This window comes from Colossoma macropomum, unplaced genomic scaffold (genome assembly GCF_904425465.1).
Source record: "Colossoma macropomum unplaced genomic scaffold, Colossoma_macropomum, whole genome shotgun sequence".
NCBI lineage: Eukaryota > Metazoa > Chordata > Actinopteri > Characiformes > Serrasalmidae > Colossoma > Colossoma macropomum.
This window is the reverse complement of record NW_023494801.1, coordinates 17,171,459-17,189,661: the sequence shown is the minus strand read 5'-3', so window position 1 is coordinate 17,189,661 and position 18,203 is coordinate 17,171,459. Positions and strand designations below refer to the sequence as shown.

General features: G+C 37.7%; 2 protein-coding genes across 2 annotated transcripts; one reads left to right on the top strand and one right to left on the bottom strand.

Annotated features, from left to right (window-relative positions):
• Positions 1–910: 910 nt before the first annotated feature.
• On the bottom strand, positions 911–3,531 carry ndufb10 (NADH:ubiquinone oxidoreductase subunit B10). Its single transcript, XM_036589595.1, has 4 exons — positions 3,279–3,531; positions 2,122–2,260; positions 1,894–2,033; positions 911–1,071 (listed from the first exon to the last, which is right to left on the bottom strand). The coding sequence occupies exons 1-4, from the start codon at positions 3,424–3,426 to the stop codon at positions 986–988; spliced, it is 513 nt and encodes a 170-aa protein (XP_036445488.1). The 5' UTR covers positions 3,427–3,531; the 3' UTR covers positions 911–985.
• A 3,662-nt stretch (positions 3,532–7,193) lies between these two features.
• Positions 7,194–18,121, top strand: LOC118821602 (60S ribosomal protein L3-like). The gene is made up of 10 exons (XM_036590298.1): positions 7,194–7,214; positions 9,200–9,392; positions 11,161–11,329; positions 12,274–12,409; positions 15,204–15,390; positions 16,338–16,498; positions 16,600–16,701; positions 16,853–16,948; positions 17,710–17,829; positions 17,998–18,121. Exons 1-10 carry the CDS (start codon positions 7,212–7,214, stop codon positions 18,058–18,060), a joined length of 1,230 nt encoding a protein of 409 aa, XP_036446191.1. The 5' UTR covers positions 7,194–7,211; the 3' UTR covers positions 18,061–18,121.
• Positions 18,122–18,203: the final 82 nt, after the last annotated feature.

The following is an 18,203-nucleotide window of genomic DNA, read 5'->3' as shown; positions in this document are numbered from 1 at the left end:
TTGTCTCTTTTTGATTTGTTTGCTTATTAATGAACCTTAAGACAGTGCTGGCAAAATGAAACTATATAGATAGATGGATGGATGAATGGATTAATTAAAAAAAAGTACATTTGTGAAGTTATGGCATATTGTTGGTCTAATGTTAGGATTGATTTGTGATACTAGGGGTATAAATCTGACTGATTCTAAAGGTCTAATTTTAGTATGACTGCATTAATACTTTTAAATAACTACAATAGTGACAGGAAAATCTACACAGGAGCAGAATAATAAGACAAGTACCCAGGGATTTTTTTTTGTTACAGAATTGCAGTGGAATTGATGTCTAAAACTGCTGTATTTTATACCTTTTTGGCTTGGTGTGAAGGTGTTGGCAAGGGTGGTTTGTGGAAAATTAAATGTGAAAATGGAGACCCGACTGATTTATTTAACTGAAAGCTAGAAAATAAAGGTCCTCAATTATTCAAAATACATAAATTGAACTTAAATCATTGATCAAAATTTAGACTTGTGTTTTTACAGATCACACTAATGCAGTAGTTCTTGGTCCACATTTTTGGTCCAGTCTAACTCCTACATAAGGATAAAGCAAAAATATGAACCTGAAGTTGAGTTCACTGGTGTTGAACTTGAAGCCACTAACAAACATGTCAGGTTAGAAAATTGATTGTCTAAGAATATTTTCTTGTAAAACATTTTATACATCATTACTTCTATGTAACTGTGCATTTTGCCCAAATGATCATGACCCATGCGTACAAATATTTTATACATGTGGTCCCTGTTGTCTAAACTGCACCAAGAAATAAGGACTGTCTGACTGTAGCTAGGGAAACAGTGTACCTATATTCTGATTTCTGTTAATCACATCAAAACAAGTAATTTTCCTGAACAGCACTGAAAGGAGAAATTCACTTTCCAATAAATTTATTTTACATGTTTATACATACATCAGAGAAAGCAGGACAGAGCTGAAATGAAGAGTTTATGCATTCTGTGCCTGTGCCATCATCCTTTCTTTCTGCTTCATCAAGCATTTGCGTGCACTGGCGTATGCTCCAAGGTCCCCATCTGAAACGAAAGCAAAGTAACATTCTATAATTTCTAAATTCTTAGCTTGCATTCAAGCTGGAGGACACCATCAAATCTTTTCAAGCAAAAGTTTTTAGTGTTTTTTTTTTAAGTGAATTAGTCATTATTTCCTGAATTGTTAAACCTCAAATTATTATTACTTTTAATTTACATACAGAACTTACACACTTACATATTAACAAACTGTTAATAGTCAATAATGACAATGGCTTGTCTGCTACAGTGATGGCTCAATTAGGCTTTAATGAATGAACAAGTCAACACTGGCTAAAGTTATACTGTGTAAGAGTTGGTGATTTTGAAAACCTCTAGTGGAAATGTGTAACTGCACTTAACGTGCTGAAGAATGTTTTGTCAGTTGTGCTTTGCCCCAAGCAGAGGCACCTGATGACTGTCAGTGCATTGAAAGCATTCAAAGAGAATCTTCTGAGAATGTAAGTGAATTATCCACTATTGTCATCACATCTTTATCAGTATAATGTTGGTTTTGTATTTGAGACCTAAACATCTCACCCAACCTTCTTTCTGAGTCTGTGTGTGTGATATTAATATGTAAAAGACACTGAAAAACTCATTGGAAATTGAACATGATGCCTCCAACTACAAAATGTTTATTCCAAGCTTTACATGCATTGTTTTTGTTCTCCTGACTCAGTAATGCTGCTTTTTTCAATGTGGGGGAAAAAAACTCAAACATAATGCAGCTTTAATAGAACTGCCAACAACCAATATCTATGGAAAGTGCAAGATAAATTTGTGGTGTCACATTAAATAATAGCTGAATGGATGAGATGCACTCACAGCGTGACTGGTATGCCCTGGAGGCCTCCTTAAACTGCTGAAACTCCTTGGCACAGTTCTGCTTGTAGCTGGGGCCTTCACGCTGCTGGCAGGCACGAGCACGCTCCTGCACAATCTTCACAATCTCTTGGTCCACCTTACTACAAGACAACACACAGTGACATTCAGTGACATTACAAAACAAATCCATACCCCACAACAGAAGAATATCACATAGTTGACACTTACTGATCTCTCCGCCACTGCATCTCTGCTTCATAATAGCAGACATAGTCACCCTCTTGGCAGTCGATCAGCTCTGGCACCCGGCGAAACTGCTGGTGGTAGTAGTAGTACTTGTTCTTGCTCCGGATGCTGTCGATAGCATCTAGGGGAATAAAGTAATACATCAAACAAGAAAGGAAATAGGGCTGTCTGATTAACCATATAGTTATTGGTATCAGCGTAACAGTTTCTGCAATAACTGAATGGAACAAATTACATTACACATGCATGGTGCCAGATGTAATTAGATTGGAAAAATGCATACTGGATATGCAGGACAATGTCATTAATAACTGGACAAATATTGTAAATGTAGTTTAACTGCACAAAAGCTAAATCTGTACATGATGTTTATCCTGCCAGAGATGCAATGCAAATGTATATTGTAATCATAACCTATCGCTTCTCGCATCTCCATCACAATACCCTATTTCATCGCACAGCATTTTACGTGTGCATATTGTGCAGCCCTTGGAAGAAAAACAAGAAAAGGAAGCAAACAAAGTAGCAGGAAAACTTCTATAGCTCACAGCTCTTTCCCAGCAATGTTAATTAATATGCAAATCGTTATCGCGAGTTTATCGTGGATGTCGTTAGTAATTAAAAACACTTCCCTGCATGTTTGATGACAAGGGGAGCATAATTAGTCCTGTTCAACCGGATTTAGTGCAGCTCAATATGTGAAATGACGAATACAAATCATTGTATTAACAGTTTTGATTGTATTTTTCTAAATGTGGAACTATTTTGACTGTTCCAACTTCCCATTTGCCAGAACAAAATAAACATCGTGACTTCTCGCGCATCGTGAAAACTTCTTGATAATATCGTGATATTACATGTTTGCCGTATCGCCCAGCTCTACTGCAGATGAACTGAAATCATACTTTCTTTGGCTTTAGCAACCTACAGTGGAGGCCTAGGGATGAATGTTGTTATCAGCTAGCTGGTTAGCTCTCTGGCTAGAAGAAGGTCAGTCGGCTACACCGCTTTTACAAAACCATAGCTGGTGCACTGGTCCTGACTAACGTTATGTTCTAAGCATAAAGAACCACACACTGCAAGCTGTATCGACAGAGGACCGCACTATCCTAGCACTGAGTGTGGCTGAGTGGACTCACTCCTGAATGTGGTCACTGGGAGATCCACCGAGTAATAGAACAGATTGGATAGAATTAAAGCCGGGTTAGGAAGAACCGTCTGCTTATCCACCACTGGAGTCTGGCGTGGAGGCTCGGGGTACGCATCTTTATCGTAGTCCTGCGGCATTTTCAAAAACCCGAAACTGAAGAGAAATGTTTAAAAATATATCCCTTCTGTTCGACCTCGTCCTCTCCTCTCTCCACACTGCGCCTGCGCGCTTCTAACAACATGGAGGACAGGTCAAAGAAGGAAGAAGCAGAAGAAATCGCTGTCAGAAATATAAAGTTAATTTAACAGTACTGTTAAATTCATAAATCATACAATCATATGAAATCATAAATTCATACAGTAACCATGCTGGAATTTTATTTTAAAAATGAAAGAAATAGTCTTTTTTTACCAATAAGAGGTCGAAGGTAAAAGGTCATGGGCAACAAAACATCTTTTTTCCACTAGATGTCTCTGTTATTCTACACTTCAGCCAAGGCGGATTTATTTATACAGCACAGTTCATGTACAGGCACCTAGAGGTGGGTAATCCAGGTCCAAAAAGTAAAAACAGTCCCCAGGCCTTCTCTAATTTGCTCAAACCAGCGGCAAAGGTGTTCAGGCAGTTGGAACAAAATCCTGGGGAGGGTTTTTACTTTTTGGACCTGGATTACCCACCTCTGGGCAGTTCAATGTGCTTTACATAAATAAAAGCAAGAGGAACATCAAAAACGGAAAATAAAGACAAAGTGCTTGACGTTATGACACAGGTAGATACTGTAAGTAAGGCGACATATATTGTGATTTTTTAAAATACATATATTTTAAAAAATATGTAATATATTTAAATATGTTTTTTAAATATAATTTCAGGAAAACCGTTATGGTAAAAAAACACACCACCATATGCATAAAATCTGAGTAAAATTAAAAATTGAATGCCTGAAGATTACTACGCTGCTATCTAGCGGTCAGGGGTTTAAACAAGACACAAAATAATCCACTCTCTGCCACCATCTTTGCATGAAAATTACTGATAAATTTTATAGTGTTTTTGAGTATCACAAAAAAAAAATCGATACAGTATCACAAAATACAATATTGCGACAGAGCTAGTGATTAAGAGAGTAAAACAAGATAAAAATCCAAAAGAAAAGAAAAGAAAGTACAGAAAGTAGAATAAAAACATACAAGGAAATTAAAACAAAGACTTGTTATTTAAGTTAGCTTATTATGGGTAGAAGTGCAAGTTTTAGAGAGAAATGATCATGTTTTTTTTCTAATACCAGTTGGGCTAATATCCTGATAACAACACAGGTACTTTTAAAACTCTTCTCGTGTACATCAAAATATAAATTCTTTGCAAATTTTTACAGTGAAAACCGGTAAATCTTAACTGTCAAAAATTGGTAAATAGACTTTGCATTAGTATTAAATAAAATGTGACATAAAAAGGACTGTGTGGTGTGAAATATCCATATCTGCCGTTAAAGAGCGTTCACTTAATCTCACATAGCTGTCTGTGAAGATAAAATAATAATATTCAGTTATTGTTTAAAAAACGATATCAATATGTTTATGTGAGAATCAGGTGTGAAAAAGAAATCTAAGAATCAGATGTATCAATACTTTAGTATCAATCCACCCACGTTTACTAATTAAAAACCTTTGGAAGCAGACAAGAAGTTTATTTTAGCCGTGTTGCAGTGTACAAATCATTATAAAACATCCTTTACCTGAATTAAACATTCAGGCAGTTCATTTTGTGTATAATGTTTTGTTGTGATTTACTTCATGTAACATCTGAACTAATTCTGATTCAGAGTGAAAGTGACAGTAAATGAATGCAAAATTATACATTATTGGTGAACCTCTCTGTATACATCAGGAATAATGTGTTAACCTTTCAATAGATTCTTTGCAAGAGTCAGTTACTGTTACAGTTTAGCTACAGTTGGCCATAATTAGCATTTCACACACAAATCCCACAGTGCATATCACAATACTGAGAAATACATAAGCGTCATCATACTCATCAAGCACAGTCCTGCACTATGTGATGCAGCTGAAACCTTTTAATGATGATGCATTTATGGCACATACAAAGAGTGTAAAACCTTTATGTACAACAGAGTTACTGTATTGCATAGGTATAGTTTCAGCTGGGTTCTGCATTAGCTGAAATATTGCTAAATAGAGTAGATCTACTCTTACTAACCAGCTGTCATAACTAATCTTTCTTTAAATGTGACCTAAAATATTAATATAAGAAGAACCTGGGTATATCATCATCTATGGTACATAATAATATAAAAAGATTCAGAGAAATCTCTGTATGCATGAAACAAGGCCAAAAACCAGTAATGGCTGGCCATGATCTTTGGGTCCTCAGGGGCACTGCATTAAAAACAGACATGATTCTGTAGTGGAAATCATTGCATGGGCTCAGGAACACTTATAAAAAATCATTGTCTTTGAACACAGTTCATTGTTGCCTCCACAAAAGCAAGTTAAAACTCTACCATGCAAAGAAGAAACCTTATAACGGGAACCAGAAACGCCACCACCTTCTCTGGGCCCGAGCTCATTTAAGATGGCCTGAGGTGAAGTGGAAAAATGTCCTGTGATCCCATGAATCAATAATTGAAATTCTTTTTGGAAGTTATGGATGCCACTTTCTCCAGGCTAAAGAGGAGAGGGACTGTCCAGCTTGTTATCAGCACTCAATTCAAAAGCCAGTATCCGTGAGGTTATGAGGGTGCATCAGTGCACATGGCATAGGAGACTTGCACATCTATGAAGGCAACATTAATGCTCAAAGATATATACTGATTTTGGAGCAACATTTGCTGCCATCCAGGTGACGTCTAGTCCAGACCTGTCACTTACTGAAAATATTTGGTGCATTACGAAATGAAAAATACAACAAAAAAAGACTCTGGACTGTTGAGCAGCTGAAATCCTATACCAAGCAAGAATGGGAAAACATTTCACTTTCAAAACTACAGCAGTTGGTCTCCTCAGTTCCCAAACGCTTACAGAGTACTGTTAAAAGAAGAGGTGATGAAACACAGTGGTAAATGTGCCCCTGTCTCAACTTTTGGCATGGGCATATATTTTTGATTTTCCTGCTGTAGAACTCCAGCTAAACTTGATAATTAGCTGATGAGTTGAATCAGGTTTCCTTAAGTAATAAATTTCACCCACCTGTGCAGGAATCCAGCCCTCCAGGACGGGAGTTCCCCACCCCACGATTATGCTACATCTGTTTCTGTGGTTAAACTACAATTATTTTCACAATTATGCTACATCCATTTTCATGGTTATGCTACAGTAATTTCCATCATTATGTGACATCTATTTCCATGGTTACACTACATCCGTTTCCATGGTTACGCCTTACTCATTTCCACAATTCATCTACATCCATTTTCATGGTTACACTAGACTCCTTTCCATGATTGTGCTACATTTATTTCTATCATTATGCTACATGTATTTACATTGTTACAGTACATCTACTTCATGGTTATGCTACATCCATTTGCATAATTACACTACCCTCATTTTCATGGTTACACCACACCTATTTTTAATGGTTATGATATGAGTAACACGTTTTGAGATCGTCTGCACTATTACTGGCTCAACTTCATAGTGTCCCTCACTTCCTGAAACCAAAACTATGCCCTTGCCTTACTGACTCATTTCTCCACAGATGCTGGCTCGCTCCAGAGGGTTCTAGGACCCCCTTCAGTGTCGCCACTTGGCACTATCAGGCTTATATGAAAAGCAACACCACTCCTGTACTGGGCCAGCCACCAATTTAGAGTGCTTAAACTCTGTGTCGTCTTAAGTATGAGTCTTAGAACAGCACTTGGTGCTGTCTCTTTCTGCCTCACGCCTGGACCGCAAAGACAACCATGGTCAGTGGTCTCTCATATTTTCAAACTTAAAGCTGGCCTGGGGGGGCTTTCAGTGCTATGTTGTTTGTAAGGGTTGTAGAGAAGTGAGAGTGATGGCCTTTAACCTTAAGTTGATATTTTGTGGTTGTGTAAGGTGTGTTAACAAGAAAACTCTGAGGTTCTTCTCGAGTCCATGTGTAGAAGTGACATGGCGTCAGTGTATTTTCCATGCAGCCAGTGTCCAGGGACAATGATTCATCCATGAGTTGTTTATTGACAGGTTTAAATTGTACATATAATCAAAAATCTCTGAGCTTCTTTTCATATATTTGTTATTTTGTATTGTAAGATTCTTGGTAACCCCTTTAGGTCCCAAAAGAACAAGTATCGATATTGGGTTGTGAGTTTCCACATGTTCATTTATTTTTACAAAATAACAGCATGGCAAGTGAAAGCATCTTAACTGTGATTATTCTCATTTTTCCATTATTGTAGAAAGATTATTTAACCCATTTCTAGCCTTTTGTACTTGTTTTAGGTTAGTTCATCTAGTAAAATTACCTTATTCCACTGGCAGATAGCTTTTTTTGCAGTGTAGTAATGCATTTGGTTAAATTATAGGCTACTGGCCTCATATATGTCTTGTACAGTAAAGCAACACAGTACTGCACCCAAACCCAAAACTCTTGTGAAAATATTTTAACTGAAGTCTACAGAGCGACTTCCCACTGCTCTGTCTGGATGTCAGTATTTGAGCATTAACTGTGCAAAAAGGTTTATATTGGGGGATTTGTTCCGGTGTATTTACAAATATAAGTAAATGCTAATACCTTTACTTCTATTCAGTTGTATTTGTGAGGAAAGGAATCTACTTTTTACTCGGTTACACTTTAGTCATAAACATTTACTTGCTTATCTTGAGATTAATTTTATTATAACATATTGGTGACAGCATCTGTACGTCTTTGCGATTGGTCATGCTTAACTTTAATGTTTTATTTTAGATCAAAAATGCATCAAAAAGAGAAGAAATAACAAATTGAGTTAATATGCTACTAGATGCTAGGTGGACTAAGAAGTTCCACTGCAGTCTGTAGTTTTATGAGCTGCTACTTTTGTACTTCTACTAAAGTTGCTTTTTTTGGAAAGGTATTTTTGCTTGAGTCGTTATTTCATTGCAGTACTTTTACTTGAGGGTTTTTCAATGGGTTTAAGCTACACTCCCTTAGAGAGGTATGAGGGTCAAGACATTCTGTCCGTACAACAGCTACTCTGTCTTTTCTTGACATTTGCCTCTGGGTCAATGCCAGGTGGACAAGTGTACCAAAAACTCTGACTGTGTAAGACCACAACCTGGAATGGCTACAACAGTGTCATAAAAACTAGCTCTGAGTGAGGGGGGCATGTAACACTGATTGTGTTTTGCTTCGTTTTGTTTTTTTTGTTCTGTTCTGTTCCAGGTGTCAGCTGTCCTTTGCATCTTTATATAGCGTGAAAGTATAATGCATTTTTTTCCATTTCCTATGAAGTTGCCATTTGGGATACAAGGTTTGCTTACTACAGGAACAATGTAAATACTGTTGTTGTATTTTTGAATCTTTGTTAATGCATTACAAAACGAACAAGCAAACAAACAAACAGAAATAAACAAAAAACACAGCCCACAGGTTGCTGTTACAAATTATGGAGCTGCAAAACTGTGACTCATTCATGAGAAATGATTAATGCAGCATTTTGTTTCATAAGCAGTGAACAGTTTTCCTAAAAAAAACAAACAAAACAAAACAAAAAAAAACAGGTTGATATAAAAGCCTGTGAAATTTTGACTGTTTTCTTGGAACATCATGATGGATGCACAGCATAAAGTGTTAAATAAACTCCTTCAGTGAACACTTTCCACAGAGATCAGTGTAGCAGTTTATGTAGTAATCCAACACTGGGGTTTTTCCACTGTCAGTGTGCTTGAACTTGAAGTTTATTGATATGTGGATGTGTTGTCCTCATAGTCTCACCGTAAATTCCATGCCCCGCGTCACGGCCACATGGGCTTCCTGCCCCGTAAACGGAGTAAGAGGCATCGTGGGAAGGTACGCAGCTGGCCCAAAGACGACCCCAAACAGCCTGTACACCTCACAGCGTTTCTGGGCTACAAAGCTGGCATGACCCACACACTGAGGGAGGTGCATCGCACCGGCATGAGTGAGTCACCATCTGTGACATTAAAACAGTGGTTCCCAATCCTGGCCCTGCACATTTTACTGCTCCCCACACACCTGAATCAGCTTAACAACTAATCAACAAGCCCTTTCTAAGGTGAAGTGGGTGTGTGAGAGCAGCAAAACACCAAAATGTGCAGGACAGGGGTCAATCAAGGAGCTGGGTGGGAAGCTGTGCATTATAGGAATAATTTGACTAAATGTCCACAGTTTTCCCCTGACCCCAGCTCTCTAAAGCAAGGCTAGTGTAGCTACCAAGTAATAGAAGCACATAATCACCAGTTAGCATCGGCTGTAACCATCATACACTTACCTCAAATTACATCAAGTTAATCGTAAGTCAAGATTTGTAATCTGATTTCTCATACAGATTCAAAATCTGACTTCTCTAGCATTGCCACCTGTCCAAGATTTTCCTGCATCAATAACTGGATTTTGGTTGTCTATCTAGAATTCCTGGACTCAAAATATCCTGGAATGCAAGTATTTTCATATGTCGGCATTTCTTTTGAAGTTTAAACTGCTTAATTTTATCCAAACCATTTGTACACAAAGAATGGGATTGATTGGTTCAGAAAACCTTTAACATAGAGACAGCTGTTTTGGAAAAGTGCACTGTTGGTGACATGTGTAGGCTCTTGGCAGCACTGCATCACAATAACTTAGAAGAATCAGTTCTCTAGCTTAAGTGACATCTATTTACCTTAGATTGCACCATGAGCACATCCACTGAATTTATATAAAAAAAAAAAGAGCCACTGATTTATTTTTTCAGAAATTTTACGATGATGAGGTAGCAAACCTACTCCTGCCAGAAAATAAAAGCTCAAAAAATGTAGAAAAAAGGTCAATAATTCAATTGGGTGGTCTGAAATATCCATACAGTTCATATAGAAGTTGAGTTATTCTAGATTTTATCTCTATCTGAAATATTTTTTTTAGAATTTATTTACTTTTTATCAGGTTGACAGCCCCTTCACGTAATTTCTAATGGAACTTCTTATGTAGTTTCTGACTGTATCACTTACTGCCTATAAAACTGTAGCAAAGTACATAGCAGTAAAGTACAGGGTGATTCAAAAAGATTAATTCGATTTCAAAATGATTCACTTGTAAATCATTACAGAACAATGCAGTGAATTGTAAATGTGCTCAATATGAACCTCCTTCAGCTGTACAGACAACATCAACGTGCTAGTCAAATTCATCCCATACTCGATTGAGCATGTCAGGTGTCACTGTAGTCACGGCTCTTTCAGTGCGATTTCGGAGATCATCCAGTGCCGTGGAACCAACGACGAATGCTCTGAGCTGGCAATGAAAATGATGTTGCACAGTTATGATGGATTCACTTTAATTGAAGTGGAGAACGCAAAACGCTTTCTGCTCGGGGGTTGACATCTCCTCGCAGACTGAAGGAAGCCATCTTCCGGTGACTGTCAGAAACTCTATGACCCCCTCTTTCAATTGGTATGTGATTGGTTCCTAGGCGCCTTACGGTTGTAAAAATTTGGCGCTTTGAAATCAGATAAATCTTTTTAAATCATCCTGTATGTCACTTCATTCAATTACAAACCTGTACTACTTTCAAAGCAGCTGGCAGAAATAATTCATGTTATCCAAGCAGACTATAGTTCTACAATCACTCAGACATTTTAAAGGGATCATAAAACTTGTTAGGCCAATTTCATCCTTCATCCTTGAAGTGACGGTGCTAGACAGTTGTTAAATATCTCTTCTCTCTCTCACAGAGGTAACAAAGCGAGAGGAGGTGGAGGCAGTCACTATTATCGAGACTCCTCCTCTGATCGTGGTGGGAGTGGTGGGCTACATCAGCGCGCTGAAGGGTCTGCGCAATTTCAAGACCATCTTTGCTGAGCACATTAGTGATGAGTGCAAGCGTCGATTCTACAAAAACTGGTGTGTTTTTATGTGTATTTGTATCTGTACTTGTTATATCTGGCATCGCATGTGTAACAACTATTTAAAGGGAAATTCCAAAGATTCTACAAAGTTTCTGCACAATTCAATGGTTGAAATACAAACAAAGTCATTCAGAGTGGTTTGATGTGAAATGGTTCGTTGTAGAGAAATGTACCTACTCAAATTTCTTTGCAGTGATAGTGATAGGAACCAGCGGTTGTGATGTCTACAACGCAAACATAGACATTGTATTTACTATCCAAAACGACTAGTAAACCTACATGTATCTTGGGAGTTTTACAGTAATATAAAAAAATAAAACTTTTCTTTTGGGACTGTTTTGCCTCGCCATAGCCTGCACGTACTTCTTCAGCATGAATGTATTTGAAAAATACCTTTACGCCAAAACTTTATCTCAAAAATATTGTAAAACAATGTATCAGACATCAGGCAGCATTTTATTGACCATTTAAATGATAACTTTCCGTAAAAGTAGTTTTCAGAAGCATTAAACTCTTCAGATGTCTGGTTCCTATCACCACCACTGTAAACAGTTCTCACTCTGTCAGTTTTTCTAGAGTGGAGCATTTCGCATCAAACCACTCTGAATGACTTTGTTACATCTTAAAGATGTAGTAATGCAGAAATTTTGAAAAATCTATGTATTTTGTAAAAAGAATAGAACACCTGCTGAGTTAATATAAAACATGCTTATAATAGAAGCCAGTGCTGACGCCACTGACCACTGGCTTTAGTTATTTGTGTTTTGAGTCAATTGGTTTTTTGTTCTTTTTTAACACTATCATGGTCCATTGTAATCAACCGTAAGCTGCAGATACTTCAGGTAGAGTTTAGGTTCAGAAACTTTGGAATACCAATTTAACTACATTGGACCTTGCACATTCACTTCAGTTTTCATTCCTACAACGACTCCTCCTCAGGTACAAGAGCAAGAAGAAGGCATTCACTAAATACTGCAAGAAGTGGCAGGATGAAACAGGCAAAAAGCAGCTGGAGAAGGACTTCGCCCTGATGAAGAAATACTGTTCTGTGATTAGAGTTATTGTCCATTCTCAGGTAACTTCTTTTTCAAGTCTTTTTCTATAACCAGCCATAAGCAGACATATCATGATAACAGTTGGAGGCCCAGTATTGAGTCTGAAGGGTGGATTATTTATTTCAGAAAATTCATAGGCTGAGATGTGAAAGCTAAAATCAGCAGCCAGTGGCCTGAAGAAAAGAGATTTTTGGCTGTACGGTCCTTGGCAACTGAATAATCTTGAGGAATTATTAGGTGCACTAGACATTTAATGAAAGTAGCATTTAATGCATAACTTTAAGGAACCTTTCTACACTGTAGAAAATGGTTATAAGCAGTTCAACCTAAAAAATACTTCATATAGTAGTCCAGTCAATTTCAAATAAACTTACTATAGTCCTAGGATAAGACTGAGCCCTTATAGGGTTTTCACACTCTGGCACTGTCATACCACCAAACTTCTATTTCAGTTCCAAGATTATATTTAAGTCAGAGACAATTTGAAGGTCATAGTTCAAAGAATCTAGATATTCCACTAAATTCTTGACCAAAATAAACTCCAAATCAAAGCTGTGGTCTCACTTTATTTGGATAGTCCCCTATAGATTATCTACAGATGTTCAAATTGTTCACAAACTAACTGGTAAAACTCAGTTGATTTTAAACAGTAGTGGGGTTAGGGTTAGGATTTGGTTGGGTTTAGGTTTTGGGTTGAGATTAAGGTTAGGGTTAGGATTAGAGCCAGCTTTACAGTTAAAGAAAATTATGGTTAATTTAGTAGATATTTAGTTAAATGTAACTAGTCAATTAAATATCTGCAAAGCATCTAAAGTGGACTATCCAAATAAAGTGTTACCAAAGCTGCTCTAAAAAACAATGGTTCTTTAAGTGGGTCAGTGGTTGGATACATAGTTCTAGAAAAAACCTTTAACTGGTCTGGAACAGGGTTTCCCAATCTCAGTCCTGGAGACCCAACACATTTGCACAGTTATGTACTTTGTCTCATCAAGCACACCTGATTCAATTCCATAACTAATTAACAAGCATGTTGTTGGCTGGGTCAGGTGTGTAGAACAGGGAAGCCAAAAAACTGTACACAGAGCAAAGGGTTGCCAGGACTGGGATTGGGAATATCTGGTCTAGAACTTTTACATTAGTACAGTTTCTTTTTTAATCTTTAAAGTGAAAAAGAATGGAAAATCATAACATATTTTCATTCTGTATAGTGATGTATTTATGAATGCAACATGTTATGAGCGAGAGTCTCTCACAGTAATGTCATCAAAACTTGTGTTTTAAAGATGGCCATGGAAGATTATGGTCAACAAAGAATTTAGTTTTTTTACTGATATGATATAATAAACTGTGCTAAATATGATGAAAGACATGAACTAAAAAGGGCAATGTTGATTTCAGGTTGGCTTTAAAAAGTTTCTTCACACTCATCTCATTAACTAAAGATGCTACTTTAAAGGCCCATCTGTTGAAAGGCTCTTAAGGAAACTAAAAGTGGTTCTTCTATGGAATCGCCCCAAAATCACTTCCTTTAAGTGAGCAAGCCTGTGGCTGTGAATCTGCTCTTACATTGCTATTAGGAAGCCACAGAATCTGACCACACTCTCTTTATGTCATGCAATAGATGAGCAATCCACTACACTTCTGCTCATAATAGGCGTTCCTCTCATATGTGTGTTAGCACGAGGCTGCGGTTTCAAATGGCAGTTTAAAAATAAGCCACTAAACAGAAGCTGGCGGTGCTTACTCATAGCACTGAGCTATTAGATAGCCATCACACACCAAACACGCTTCTTATGGTGCACAGTCATTTTTTTATGCCTAGGTGTTGGCGATCGTCCCACTGGGAGGGGAATCATGTAAACAGTTGATTCATATGGTAATAAACAGAGCTACAAAACAGCTTGGGTGAAGAGTAAAGTCATTTCACACTGAATGCTCTCTGGTGTGTGGGTACTGTCCTATGCTGAATTTCAATTTGGCACACTATTATCAACCATAGCTTTTCTCTTTAAAGAGCATTATTCATTAAAGTGGTTTGTTCTTTTAGTTAAAGGACTCATAAAATTAAAATTTTGTTTGCTTTCTTGAAATGAGAGTTTGATGTAGTTTGTACAACGGTAGGAAAGATTTGAGTTATTGGACTTCATTACTTTCATTTAGACTTCCGAAGTACCTGCTACAAATCTCAAAGACCAAGAACTTTTTCTTTTTTCTCTTTCCAATCGAGTTCTTTTGCATTTCAGTTTGTTTTTATTAAAACATACAAATTCATATCAGTGTGAAATGTTGAGTTAATGATTTTTGGCTCCTTCTTTTTATACTCCTGGATATTTAAACTTTGTTAACGTTTCAAAAGTGCTTTTTTATTTCCCAGTCCGAACAGGGAAATGCATTTTGAATTAATCAAATTTTGCACACAATTTTGTTGGACTCTTTGTCGACATGCAAATGCACTTCCTCAACCAACTGCTACTGCTACAGCTTTGGCTGCATTGACCTCTGCTACAACTCAGTGTGCAGCACTATTCTGTCATAAGTTTATAATTATCTGGTCAAATTGTGTTGTGTTTCTACTATTTATAGTTGCTGAGTTAGCTAGCTGGCTAACTGGACCAATACAGATTTTTGTCAGCCTTAATCAAAACAAATGTCCAGTGTGACTGTAGCTAAAGGTTAAAGCTTAATCTTGGTCTGGGAAAACAATTCACTGTGTTTTGAGTAAATACTTTTAATTGTTATGTCTGGCAGCGGGGTTGTGATTCTTAGCATCCTACTGTGTGTTCTTAGCAAGTAGCCATGTGTCTCTTTGTGCAGATGCGCTTGCTACCCCTGAGGCAGAAGAAGGCCCACATCATGGAGATACAGCTGAATGGTGGCACGATTGCAGAGAAGGTGGACTGGGCCAGAGAGCGACTGGAGCAGCCCGTGCCCGTGTCCTCAGTCTTCTACCAGGACGAGATGATTGATGTGATAGGGGTCACCAAAGGCCATGGCGTGAGAGGCAAGATAAATGACAGGACATTTCCTCACAGTGCTTTGTCCTCTCCGAACAGATGGAGCACTGATGCAGGGTTCCTCTGGGAAACTGCTCAGGGAAACCTGCTATTACTACACACAATGCATCACCTTCAGTGGCGAGCTGTAGCATATGAGCTAAAGATTTATGACATTATTAAGGCAGAATGTTGGTGAATTTCCGAAAAGATACTCTCTGGACTATTATTTAATAAAATCCATATGTGTTTTTTCTAGTGCAGTTCTGCATGAACACTCAGTCCAGTTTGCCTGGAACTCAATACTGACCATGGTTCATAGCATTCATTTGATAGTTCAAAAGGAAAAAAAACACATTTACACAATTTTCCCTTTACTTTAAATGGAGTAGTGCTGCTTCTTTAGCTTTGCACTGGAACAACAAGGCTAACGCAGACAATAAGTAATGGCTTATATCTCACTAATTAGCACTTTGTAAACTGCTCGTCTAAATCATTTCAGACATCCCTCAAACTGAGTTAAGTTGTTAAAAATCTTAAATAGACTTGCTTATAGGGCCCCCGGCTCAGTATGACATACTAAAATACATAAAAATGGACTGAAGTATGTATTGTAGTAACTGTAGTAGCAGTCATCAGGCCTAAATGTTGTCCATTTGTATAGATAACAGTGTCATACAATATCAGAATTCACATAAGCAAATCTGTTAGAAATTACTTAGAACATAATGATGATTTAAGCACGCTGCTTTCACGATGCTAATTGCTGATCATAAGCTTCCATTACTTGTTAGCTATATTAGCTTGGTTGCTCCAGTGCAAAACTAAAGAGGCAAACTTTGGACACCAAACATGTCTTGCCTGATCATCTACATTCATGGCAAGTAGGAAACTGTCTTAACTGGATTTTTCACCGCATTATCCCTTTAAAGCTGACTTGCTTATGCACCTCTAGGGGTAACGAGCCGCTGGCATACCAAGAAGCTTCCAAGGAAAACTCATAAGGGCCTGAGGAAGGTGGCCTGCATAGGAGCCTGGCATCCAGCCCGTGTGGGCTACACCGTTGCCCGCGCTGGCCAGAAAGGCTACCACCACCGCACAGAGCTTAACAAAAAGGTCTGATTTTTATCTTTCTATAACCCTAAACACATATTTTCATCAGTGAAAACACTTTATCAATTCTCATCTTGCTAACTGATCTGTACAATCTTTATCAGATCTACCGTATTGGAAAAGGGGTTCATGTCCAGGATGGCAAAGTGGTTCGCAACAATGCCTCAACTAACTATGACACAACCCAGAAGACTATCACTCCTCTGGTAATAAAAGTCTTCTTTAAGAAAAGTCATGACTCACTCTAGTTATGATTTTCTTCTTCAATGTTTCATTTTTACTTAATTTTTTTAAATGCAGCTTCTCAGTGTCTAATGAAAAATCAGCACTGTCTGTTTGCATGGTTTCCCCCAATAGGGAGGCTTCCCACGTTACGGAGAGGTGAACAATGACTTTGTGATGCTGAAAGGTTGCGTGGTTGGAGCAAAGAAACGAGTGCTTACTCTCAGAAAGGTATGATACTGTTAATATGATGCATTTGCAGTATATTGAAAATTAATTACGTATGCAAATATTAGAATATATTAAGAAAATATTGTATTACTGTCCTTTCTCATACGAGAGGCTTGGGAACTTTTTCATGTTGAATACTAAATGTAAATGATGTAAACAGAGCTGTCCAAAAGTCAGAGACCTTTCATTTATTTAATTTTCATTTAAATTGGCCGTTAAGTACATGTTAATAATTTTTCAGCAAATATTTCAGACGATGAAATATAAGATAACCCACTTGCATAAGGAAGGAGAAGGTCAAAAAAATAAAGGAAAAAACAGGAGTTTAAAAAATATTAAAAGATATGGGATTCCTAACAATCACACAAGACCTGGCAGACTACCAAAACTGTCAGCATCAGATAAACAGTACTTAAAGCTTTTATCTTTGAGAGAGAGGAGATCAGTGCCTCAGATCTGAAAAAATCCACAGGTGTTTCTGTCCATCCTTCCACTGTGAGAAGACAACTCAACACTATGGGCCTGAAAAGATGTGTAGCTGTCAAGAAGGCCTTACTGAGAAAAGGAAATAAAAAAGAGAGAAACATGTACATAATGGCCATTTTGGCTGTAAATTAGATAAATGAATGGTAGTCTTAGACTTTTGTATAGTACTGCATCTCAGCACAATATGGCTGTTGTGTGTTGTATGTGTAGAATTGACATCATGTTAATTTGGTCAAGATGTATACTAATTATGCTCACTTGCATCTGTGTCTTAGTCCCTGCTTGTGCAAACCACACGCAAAGCCAAGGAGGCCACTGAGCTCAAATTCATCGACACCACCTCCAAGTTTGGCCATGGTCGTTTCCAGACGGCTCAGGAGAAGTTTGCCTTCATGGTAAGTCATTGCAGGTTGGAAATGGGAAGAAACAGGGGACAATTTAAATTTGAATTATAACATTCTGTGCAGTTTTATGCAAATCTATTTACTTCTGAACTGAAGCTAAAGTGAATGAAACTGACTTAACAGTGAATCTGAATTCTCTATTCTTCCTCACCCCACTAGGGCCCTCAGAAGAAACACCTGCTGAAGAAAGCACCTGAGCCTGTCTCTGAGGAGCCCATGTGAGGGGCAGTGTTCTCTTAACTAATAAGCACATATTCAAAAATAAAAGGCCTTTCGGAATTTCAGAAACTGACTCTGCACATTTTCTTCTACATCAAGCGTGAAATGCGATGTGCAATACTGTTACCTAATATCAGATTTCCACT

Coding starts and splice junctions, on each gene's coding strand:
- ndufb10 (XM_036589595.1), bottom strand. CDS start 3,426: ATGCCGCAGGACTACGATAAAGATGCGTACCCCGAGCCTCCACGCCAG. Junction 2,261..3,278: donor CCCAGTGACCACATTCAGGA/GTGAGTCCACTC, acceptor TTATTCCCCTAG/ATGCTATCGACAGCATCCGG. Junction 2,034..2,121: donor ATGCAGTGGCGGAGAGATCA/GTAAGTGTCAAC, acceptor GTTGTCTTGTAG/TAAGGTGGACCAAGAGATTG.
- LOC118821602 (XM_036590298.1), top strand. Junction 15,391..16,337: donor CAAAGGCCATGGCGTGAGAG/GCAAGATAAATG, acceptor ATGCACCTCTAG/GGGTAACGAGCCGCTGGCAT. Junction 17,830..17,997: donor AGGAGAAGTTTGCCTTCATG/GTAAGTCATTGC, acceptor TCACCCCACTAG/GGCCCTCAGAAGAAACACCT.